We start from the raw sequence: 10,987 nt of genomic DNA, 5'->3' as shown, positions 1-10,987 counted from the left end.
GGGCGGGGCGGAGGCCGGGTCGGGGCTGCGGCTTGGCGACGCGAGGCTGGCCGCCGGGCCTCCCGCCGGCCCGGGACCCTCCTGTCTGCTAATCGTCGCCCTCTCTGAACACTGCAGTGGCGTCTCTCTCACTTTGTCCCCTCTCCGGGCGCGAGATCGTCCTTCCGGAGCCATGTCAGAAGGAGTGGACCTTATCGATATCTACGCCGACGAGGAGTTCAACCAGGTGAGGGCTTGTCTAGAGCTTTGGGGTTTCCCTTGATCCCGTGCAGCTAACTTGTAGTGATTTCACGCAGTGCCGGTCCGGGGCTTGAACAGGCACCTATCTTTTTAGGTCTGAAAATTTCCCCATAGCATCTAAAAATTTCCCCTAGCGGAGACTTTAAAGACTACTCACCGTGCTGCTTTATGTAAATTTGAACCCCCGGGCTTAATTTTAAAGGGTTTGATTTAAGAGCAAATAAAAACCAAGTACAATAGAATGATGAATCAACCTGTGGAGTTTGCTCCTGCGGAAGCCAAAGTTGAAGTGTTGTTAGCATCAAAAATAAACCACGCTCACGAAAAATCAGAATTATTTACGTTGTGGTGTACATGAGGACAGCGTTGATACTGCTGGGTTGTGGTTCTGAGACTGCAGCTAGAGAATGTAGCGTCCCCCCACCCCCCAATAAAGGGCAAAGACGCAGAGTCAAAGATACTTAAGCATTTAATTTCATCTTTATTCCCGTTGTAAGTCTTAAGTAGCTTGACTCTTCTTAGAAGTCTGTGGACATTTCGGTGTGATAAGTTTGGTTGGTACATCTTGCTGTTTTCGAAGGTGGGAATAGAGCACAAACTCACAGCCTAGGTGGCTTTGTCGATGCTGCTCTCTTACTACATCAGAGAACATCGTACAAAGATTTTTCCTGAAATTTATGAAGTTCAATTCTGTGATGGTTGAGATCAAATCTCAAGAGTGTTCCAAGGTCTCTATTTAAAATTGACTAATATGTTACCTGGGTTATTTCCAGCACCATTCTACTTGGGCAAGCTGGTTCTTCCCATTGCGTCCTCCAATGGGTGTGCGTAAGGAGCTGGAAAGAGCATGAGAAGGATGGACTAGAGGAGGAGAGTTCCCGGTTGGACCCTGGCTGTGGTGTGATGCAACAGAGGAGGCTCATACATGCCTTTTTCCTTCCCTCTAATTGGCCTCAATCCACATTTTTTAAAAACATAAGCATTTGGTGTGCAAATGTTCAGATCCAAAGTGACACAGCAAGAGCAGTGGAGTGGCCCAGTACCACTCTACAGCTCCAGCAGCTGCTCTTTTTGCTCTGGTACCTGGGATTGAATTCATTGCACATGGTAGGCCCAAGCTCCACCGCTGGTGTAGCCCCAGCCTCTGATTATACTTTTTTAATAGCAGTTTTCCCTTGTCTCCTGCTGTACCATAGAATTCATCTGCATATGGGTACTAATTGTCTTAAATACATGAAAAATTTTAAGATGTCAAATAAGCCAGATTATGGCTACAAGAAAGGTGGTGTATGTTATTTGTGAAACCATTTTCTGAGTTTTACATAGTTCTTAGAATTAGACTTTTGATACCTTTTGTAAATTATGAGCTTGTGTTTTTTAAGATGAGAAGGCTCCCCAATTATCTGTCATTAATTAAAAGCTTTTTTCCTTCAATTCCTTAACTGTGTGTGGTTAACGACTACTGATTCACTTTGGGGGATAGGCAGAACAGGGTCTTGATCACGGGCTATGTTTGGTCTAAGAAAATGATTTTGTAATTTCTTCAGTGTAATTTACAGTCTGATATAGGGAATGGGCCTTCTCCAGTAATCACTGCTTTGTCAGACGTTATTGGCCTCAACAATTTGTTTTCTGCTGTCTGTAGTTACCAGAGGACTTTTTATGGCGGTAAGACCAAAGCTAGCGTATGTACTCTGTTAGGTGTTTATGACCTTGGTAACATTTGATGCTGGGCAAATGGAAGAAGTGTAGATGTTGAAAATTTTATGTTCTGAGTTTAATCCCCTGTTCCGTCAAAAAGAAAAAAAGAAAGTTTTATGTTATAAAGAAGGTGGAAGAAGGAACAGCGTCCCTCCCCAGTGAGTTAATTTTTGCTACGGCTAGTTTTAGTACAATCTACAAGCTGCTAAAGCAGTGGTAGAAACTCCAAGGAGCGTTGTGAGCTGGCTCAGACTGAGGCAGCCCGCACCAGGTGTGTTTTGGAATGTGCGAAGAATGTTGATTTGCCTGTGCTGGCCTGACAGCTCCTTCCCATGCACTCTTGTCCCCGATGGAGCCTGTGCTACTTGCTCTAGTCGCTTAGAGCTTGTGCTGCCAAAGCCTCTTTTTTTTTTTTCCAGGCCCTTGTGCTTGCCAGGCAAGCGCTTGTTCTACTGAGCTATCTCCCTAGCCCCCAAAGCCTCTTCACCAGAGCGGCTTTATTCCTGTTAGTTCCAGAGACCCCAGCTTCACAGCTGCTCTTTCGGGCTGGGGAGAAAAACTGAAAAGGTGACTGAGAGTTGCTACTTTGTTGAATGCTTTGTCTTTGTTCCTTCTCATGCTGACAGGGCACCGTGTGCCCACTTCTCTTACTTCCATCAGCAAGTATTTATTGCACTACTTGTGTTTGCCAGGACAGCTGAGGTAAAGAAGGAAAAACAGATCACTGTACTTAAAACAGGTCCCAGTCCTAGTGGGTCAGGGTGATGGTGACTGAGTCACAGTGTAGAGAGAGGAGCAGGAGCAGTGGCGAAAGCCTAAGGGGAGGGGTCCCCAGTGAACACAGGAAACCTTGATTTTTGTTCACAGTAAAAGAAACATTGGGATGTAGTTGTGAGAACAATTCACAGCTAGGTTACGTCCTTTAGTCAGATACCAGCAGGAAGAAGGGGCCTGGGGGCGGGAGCATTGGACATGCTGGTGGGAAGAGTGGTCAGGGGCTTCCTGACACCATCGCTGCTTTTCTTTTTTTTTTTTTTTCTTTTGAACACAGAACTTTCTGAGATTTTCAGTCTTTAAAAACATACTTTTTTCAGGGCCGGCGGTATAGCTCAGCGGACTAAGCGCTTGCTTAGATAAGCGCAGGAGCCAGGGTTCAATACCTGGCTCCGCCTGCCGCGCCGGCCCCACCTTCGGGTGCGCTGAGCCGGCGATGGAGTCCGGGCGCGGTGGCGCGCGCCTCTAATCCTAGCACTTGGGAGGCAGAAATCAGGAGGATCACTACTAATGTGGGCTATGTAGTGAGACCCTGAGCAAAAAAAAAAAAAAAAGAAAAGAAAAAGATAATCCAAAAACATACTTTTTTCTTTTTTCTTTTCTTTTTTTTTTTCAGTACCAGGGATTAAACTCAGGACCCTGTGCTTGCCAGGCATGCGCTTATTCTACTGAGCTATCCCCCGACCCCAACAGCATTTCTTGTTTGATCTTTCTGGACTGAAACTTTTAACATCATTGCATGTTGAACATTTTTTACTTAATTTGTAGAAGTAGGTTTTATTTTAACCTAACCCCTCACTCAATAGATCACCAACTCTGGTAATGAGAAACTTCCGGCATTACCTCATTTTCTGTCTTAATGAAGTGATGGTGCTGTCATGTTTAAACCCAGACACAGCTTGATGCCTCATTTCTCCAGTGTAGCCTTCCATAGGCTTCCACCAGACTCTAAACTGAGGGTCTTTGCCCGCGTACCACATGAATCTTGAATTCCAGGATTGAGTCTGGTCTCATCTTTAAGGGACTCTGAAAGTAGAGTGTGGCCCTTCCCATTACGGGTACATTCAGGTGCACAGTGTGAGTGCTTTTTTGGTCTCTGCTGTCCAGCTCTGCATTTGAGTTTACTAGCCAGTTTTTAGTGGGTATTTTTGTACTATGACCTTTGGACACATTCTCTTAAATATATTTGAAAACCCTTGTTTTATTGAAAGGCTTTGTTTTATTTAAAGATCTTGGTGCAAGGAATATTCCTCACTTGAATTCCTCCAGGGGTTGATCCCAAGACCTCCCCCATACTAAAACCCTCAAATGCTGAAGTTCTTCTTATTCAATGATGTAGCATTTCATCTGATCTGCAAATATTTCATCTGTGTACCTAATCGTTTATAAGTTACTTGTACCCAGTGTAATGAAAATGATGTGTAGACTACATTTTGGGGGGGTCATTGCTTTTTACTGTATTCCATAGTTGGTTGATTTTGGGATGTGGAGCACACAGCTAGAGCGCTAGTGGTGGCACCCTTAGGGTTAGGGCACTGGCTGGGACCAAGTGATTTACCAGTCCTTTCCCTACTGAGAACCACAGGTCAAGTCAGCCTTCCTGATTTGTGAATGGGTCAGTGATTTGTCCAGAGCTCGGAGGATTTAAACAGTGCTAGGATCAAACTTGGTCTTGTGCACAGTAGCTTCATCCCAGCTCTTGCTTCCTTCTTATGTTTCCTTGATTTTGTTTTGTTTTTGCTTTTGAGACAGACCTTACTACATAGCCCATACTGGCTTCAGACTCATGGTTGGTCCTTCTGCCCTAGCCCACTTAGTGCTGGGGTGACAGACATGAGCCACAGTACCCAGCTTATTCGGTTGTTTTTTTTTGTTTGTTTGTTTTTGTTTTTAACATTTATTTATTGTGTGTGTGGGGGGCAGCTCAGCCCACCAGGGGGCGCGGCTGGCTGGCTGGCATGTGGTGCTGGAAACCTCCGTCCCCGTGCTCTGCCAAGCTTGTTCCAAGTAGGTGCTTTAGACCACTGAGCCATCTCTCCAGCCCCTATTCGGTTGTTATGGAAAGCTGGGATTGCCTTCTATGAACTTCAGGGAGAGATATAAGTCAGTAACTCCCAATTTTGGGGGGGTTTGGTATCTACTTTCCCATGCTTCACCTGCTTCATATTTCTAAATAAACATCCTTATTGAACAGAGTAGTATTATGTAACTCGGTTTTGGAAGCCATATGAGATGTTGGGAGTGTTTGCATCAACTGTGGTGTTTATTTATTTATTTATTTATTTATTTATTTTTTCTGCAAAGCTTTATTCCAGAGGGGCTCAGTCCTTCTTGGCAGCTGCCTTCCTCATGGTGGCCAGCACGTTGCTCAGCTCCTCATGCTTCCTCTTGGCGCGGATGTGTGTCCCCACCCTTTTCTTGATGAACTTGAGGGCGCGCTTGTCCTTGGAGACCTTGAGCAGCTCCATGGCACGCCGCTCATAGGGGGCGAAGCCGCACACTTCCCGGCTCATGTCCCGCACGAACTTGGTGTGTTTGGTGAGACGTCCGCGGCGGCGGCTGTGCCTCGGTTTGCTTACATTCTTAGTCACCTTGTGGCCCTTGTTGAGGCCCACGGCCATGGGATAGCGGAGGGCCATGGCTACTCTTTTTTCAATGGTTGCTCAAGTGTGGTGTTTAGATGCTGCTTCATTGAAGACAGTGGCGTAGGCATCTCATTCCTGCTCAGTCTGCTTGCTTGCCTTAGGTCCTCATTTTCCTAGGTGGCTAAGGCTATAAATGTCACTTGCTACTCAGAAGGTCTGGAGAGACCCACAGGGGCTAAACTTAAGTTTCGGAAGGTTTCCTAGAGTAGGACCAGCAAGCCTTATACAGGAAGTTTTACGAAGTACTTTATTATGGTTTCTAAGTAAATTAGAATGAAACAAACCAAAATCAAAGATCTGCAACGTTCCTCTGCCCACTCCTCATGTTGTAGGACCCAGAGTTCAACAATACAGATCAGATTGACCTGTATGATGACGTGCTGACGGCTACCTCACAGCCCTCAGATGACAGAAGCAGCAGCACTGAGCCACCACCACCCGTCCGCCAGGAGTCCTCTCCAAAGCCCAACAACAAGACCCCAGCGATTCTCTACACATGCAGTGGCCTGCGCAGCAGGCGAGCAGCCGTCTATGTGGGCAGCTTTTCCTGGGTGAGCACAGCTAACCGGAAGGCTTGGGGGCCTGGAGGGAGAGCTCTGGGAGGTGATGGCATTGTCGTAGACTGTTGCCACACTGTTTTGTGCTCTGATGGGGTTGGATTTCTTTTTCCTGGGATCAGGTTGGATTGATCTCTGAAAGAGAACTATCCTGAGGACGTACTGGTGCCGAAGAAAGCAATGATTAAGTGGGTAGTTGCTCTTTCTGCCATCTCGTTACTGGCCCTGGCCCTGGGGCTTTATGTCTAGCAGGGTCACCTGTGGGATGAGCCCTCAGAGTGAACACCTTGAACTCTTGGTGGTCATTAGGTGGTCCTGTGATCATGGTGGGTGATGGGGATCGAGGCCTCGGGAGCTCTCGTGCACTGGGCTAGTGGTGACTCTTGCCAGGGTTACCGTGTAGCATGTTTTTAGGCTGGTGGCAGGGGTGGTTTTCTCAGATAAGAAAATGTGTGTGCTGAGGGGAACGTTATGGCAATCATTAGCTCTAGCCTCTGACCTGTAATTAAATGATGTTAGTGTCTAGACTGATGACCTGCCAGCCCAAATGGCAGTCAGAGTTAAAACAGTTATTAATCCCTAAGGATAGGGATTGAGGGGGGTTTGGGACTCTGAACGGGTGAGGACAATGATAAAAGCCTATCCTGGTTGAAATATTGCTAGGCTTGCGGGTTTCCTGTGGAAAGTCGTGAACGTGGCTAGCACCCTAGGTTTGGGAGCAGGGTCTGAAGCTTTCTTCTGGGTGGGTAGGGAGGGGCATGTAGCTCTTGACATTTTCCCTTTTCCATCTTGCCGGCCTCAGTGGACCACAGACCAGCAGCTGATCCAGGTTATTCGCTCTATAGGAGTCTATGATGTGGTGGAGTTGAAATTTGCAGAGAATCGAGCAAATGGCCAGTCCAAAGGGTGAGGCCTGGGATCGGGACGCCCCTTCTAGTTTGTAACCAGTAGGGGAGCAGAGCTGCCCCATGTGCTGACCTTTGGGCCCGCTTGTACAGTCATTTCAATAAACTGCCTCAGGACGAAGTCCCAGCTGCAGCGTGATGGAACGTCCATTTGCTGAGGGCAGAGTGCTGGGGGGTTGCCATCCTTAGGTGCTTTTTGTTTTGTTTTTGCTAGTTTGTTGCCAGTAATGGGTACCAAGCCCAGGGGCACTGTACGTACACATACATCCCCAGCCCTTTCTTTTTTTGAGACAGTCTTGCTAAGTCGCCCAGGTTAGCCTTGAACTTTAGGTCCTCATACTTCTGCCCGTAAGTAACTGGGCATCCACGTGTGCATTCCACTGTGCCCAGCAACATTGCTGGTTTTTGATTCCCTGCCTCCAGATTATACCCTGGCACCTTTTGTTGTTGATGGTTTTGTGTGTGAGTGTGTTTCTGTTTCTTTAATTTAGTGAAGGTCTTTTCCCTTGCCAGTTTTGTTGAAAGTAAAAGTTTGTGTTCCCCTCCTGTCTATTTTAACTGCTTTTACTCATCTACCTTCCCTCCCTCAAGGTATGCTGAGGTGGTGGTAGCCTCTGAAAACTCCGTCCACAAATTGCTGGAGCTCTTGCCAGGGAAAGTTCTCAATGGGGAAAAAGTGGACGTGAGGCCGGCCACCCGGCAAAACCTGTCACAGTTTGAGGCCCAGGCTCGGAAACGTGAGTGCGTCCGAGTCCCGAGAGGGGGTACGTGGAGACCATCTGTGTTGGGGGAGGTTCGGGTCTGTTCTGTGGTGTGGGGGAGGTGGGGGGCACACGGTATTTTGGGTTGTGGGCGATTGGGGGTGGCCAGTAAAGGGTTCGTGCTGGAAGTCAGGTAAGTTCTGGGTGCAGTCAGGCTCTGCGACTCTCAGTGCAGGTGCTGTACTGCTCAGGACCAGTTTCCACCTGAACTGCACACTCCATGTTTGAAATTCCTGCCAGCTGTAAATTTTGCGTTTTCGTATGCAACTGGCATGTGACGAACAGGCTTATTTGTGAGGCACGCCTCTCTCACCCACCCTAAAAGTAACTAAGCTACACAGAAATGGCTGTGGTCTTTATCAAGAGCGGTGTGGGAGGAGGGCTACTCTGCACAGAGTTTACTTCCAGCAGATTCTCAGAGTTTTGGGGAGAGCTTTCCCTGAGGATACTTCTGTTATTAAAGAGTCACACTGTGCACCTTAGCTGGATGACTGTCCCTTCAGGTGACGTTACTCCCTTTATTCTGACTCTGGTTTCCAAGCCACTCCCTAATGCTAGTTTGGTTTCCCAACTGGGCTGTCCCACTGGGAAGAGAGTTCACGGCACACTGATTTGTGTGGCAGTGACCTTTCTCCTTGTGAAGTAACAAGCAGGCATTCTGCATCAGGCTCTTATAAGTTTGGTCAGCGAGAATCCATCTCCTGGGATCCACGTACCCTCAGTGAACTCAAAAAATGTTTCCAAACCTCTGAAACCCAAGGGCTGGACCTAGGCTGTGCCTGAGCTCACAAGGTGCAGCCACTTACAGGGCCTGACTTTAGCCAGTCAGCTGGCTGCGCAAGTGGTGTACCCTATAAATCCCAGTGCTGTGAGTGACAGAGGCATGAGGGTTGTGAGTTCAAGCCCAGCCTGGGCAACTTGGTAATTTGGTGGGGCCCTGTCTGGTCAAGTGGAAAGGGAGCTGGGGATACAGCTAAGTGAAAAGGCTGAGTCCACTTCCCAGTAAGAAAGGAAAGGGGATGGGGCTGGCAGAACTCCCTCACCTGTGTCCCGTTATTGTGTGTGGTGTTCACCTCAAAAACCATGGTGCCCAGTGTTGGTCTGGGCTGCCGCTTCCAGCTTGCGTAGGAACAGCTGTTCTCAGCCCAGCTGAGAGCTGATACAGGCGCACACCTGTCTCCCTTGACAACTCCGTTCATGAATCCCTTGTCTCAGGGCCCCGTGTCTGTCCTGGGTGCATAGCTGTATAGTGCTTTGGGGGTGATCTGCCTACCTCTCCCTCTTGCTCTTTACCACTCACAGCCAGAAAGATTGCTGTGACGGTGCCTCTTACCTGCTGCTCACACACTCAGCCAACTTCCCCTGCGTGCAAGTGGCTGCTCCCCGGGGCCTTGTAGCCATAGATACGAAGCAGAACCTTGCAGATACAGGAGCAGTAGGTGGCTGAGAAGCAGCTGACCACCGGAGGACCACATTTGCTTAACAGCTCTTCAGTTTGCGAGCACTTGATGAGGGAGCAGGTGGCAGTGCATTTTGAGATGCAGAGAATGCACTTTCTGTCAAACACTGATGATAAGCTGGGGATTGTCAGTGCGGTGGAGCCTCTGTAGCTACGTCAGGGTGGCAGCTGTCCGCTTTCAGTTCAGGGAACAACTCTTCTTCCCCACACTTGCTAAGCTTCTTTCTACTTTGACACTGCTGAGGCCGCTGCCGGGTCAGCAGGGGAGCAAGCCTAGCCGCGGCCCGCTGTGCAGGCCCTGCTTCCCACGTACGTCCACCAAGGTAGTGTGGTGGCCCAGTGAGTGAAGGGTCACGCCTTGGGGGAGAGTGTCCTGGGCGGGCCGGGCGGGGTGGGGTGTACAGCTGCCTGTTGCAGAGGCCTTGCTGGAGCCACCCCATCTGCTATCCTGTGAGGGGTTTTCTCGTGGCTTGTCCCCAGCCTTTCCCGGCCAGGTAGCCTCCAGTCACTACTCCTGTGCGTCTCCTCTCTGCCCAGTACCAGTTTGGGTACAGGGATAGAAAAGGGGGATCTGCCCCGTGCCTTGCCTTGGCTTCTCAGATTCCCTGCCAGAGCTTGGTAAGAAAGAGCATTCCTGAAGGATGGCGAGGTGGAGTGGCTTCAGGCCATCTGGAACCAGTGGAGCAGCAGGAACGGGTTCAGCGTTGTCATTTTCTCACGGGCCATGAGGGTCTTTGTGTCACAGACAAATCCTGTGGTAGATTCAGGGTGTCTTGAAGCACTGTGGGAGTTCATAGAGGTGCTGCTTTCTGAGTTTGTGTCTTAACTGAGATACTTTGACCTTTTCCTCTGCAGCTGAAGAAAAGTCCGGGGGTGACTTTCCCCTTGTGCCACCTCCTCTCCACCTTTGTAGTGGTGTCAGATCCCTTGCTGAGAGGCGAGGGGTGTGCCCGAGGCTGGGGCAGTGACGTGGCTGTGCTTTGCCTTGTAGGAATACCTCCACGGGCCCACTCCCGAGACTCTAGTGACTCTGCTGACGGCCGGGCCACGCCCTCTGAGAACCTTGTTCCCTCGTCTGCCCGCGTGGATAAGCCCCCCAGTGTGCTACCCTACTTCAATCGCCCTCCTTCAGCCCTTCCCCTGATGGGTCTGCCCCCACCCCCGATTCCACCCCCGCCACCTCTTTCCTCAAGCTTTGGGGTCCCTCCTCCTCCTCCTGGCATCCACTACCAGCATCTCATGCCTCCCCCGCCTCGATTACCTCCTCATCTGACTGTACCTCCCCCTGGAGCCATCCCACCTGCCCTGCACCTCAATCCAGCCTTCTTCCCCCCTCCAAATGCCACTGTGGGGCCTCCACCAGAGACTTACATGAAGGCCTCTACGCCCTATAACCACCATGGCAGGTAAAGCCCTGCTGCTGCCTTTGGGTGGTGGGAACCCAGATGGGGCAGCCAGGGTGCTGAGCCTTGTGTTCTCCCTGAAGAGCAGAAATAGAAACATGGGTCCTAGCGCTAAGCCCTGGGGCTTGTGTCCTGCCTCGCGGTGTTTAGGTTTTTGTTTGCATCCTAACAGCTGCTTGACCCAAACCACAAGGAACTTGAGGCCGAGTGCCGTAAATGGCTGCTGTACACACTGCTGTGTGTGGCACTGCTGAGTCGTGTCGCAGTTACAGGAGCATGCCCATGGCGGGTGAGGTCTTGGGGAGAAGAGGAGCACCTAAGTGCGTGTGTGGGCAGGCCGAGCACCTTCCTGGCCAGCATACAGTGCACATACTTCACAAGCACCGGGACAGGGCGTAGAGTCACGGGGGTGGGGAGCAGGCACTGAGGAAGCGTGTTTGTTGTCTTGCAGCCGAGATTCGGGCCCTCCGCCCTCCACAGTGAGTGAAGCTGAGTTTGAAGAGATCATGAAACGAAACAGAGCGATTTCCAGCAGTGCCATT

The 10,987-nt window shown here is 49.8% G+C and overlaps 1 protein-coding gene across 2 annotated transcripts in view; it reads left to right on the top strand.

The window, feature by feature from the left end:
• Cpsf7 (cleavage and polyadenylation specific factor 7) overlaps positions 1-10,987 on the top strand; it is a 25,157-nt gene that overhangs the window by 419 nt on the left and 13,751 nt on the right. The window contains exons 2-7 of one of the 2 annotated variants that reach the window (XM_023707016.1): positions 118-226; positions 5,693-5,911; positions 6,720-6,823; positions 7,414-7,559; positions 10,034-10,448; positions 10,897-10,958. In XM_023707016.1, coding sequence (XP_023562784.1) covers positions 173-226; positions 5,693-5,911; positions 6,720-6,823; positions 7,414-7,559; positions 10,034-10,448; positions 10,897-10,958 — 1,000 coding nt within the window. In that variant the 5' untranslated portion in view covers positions 118-172. Of the gene's footprint in view, positions 1-117; positions 227-5,692; positions 5,912-6,719; positions 6,824-7,413; positions 7,587-10,033; positions 10,449-10,896; positions 10,959-10,987 lie in introns of both variants that reach the window. The other variant, XM_023707015.1, reaches the window with a different exon arrangement.

Source organism: Octodon degus, unplaced genomic scaffold (genome assembly GCF_000260255.1).
Source record: "Octodon degus isolate 3935 unplaced genomic scaffold, OctDeg1.0 scaffold00279, whole genome shotgun sequence".
Classification (NCBI taxonomy): Eukaryota; Metazoa; Chordata; class Mammalia; order Rodentia; family Octodontidae; genus Octodon; species Octodon degus.
The sequence above is the reverse complement of the archived record's forward strand: the minus strand, read 5'-3'. Positions and strand labels throughout refer to the sequence as shown.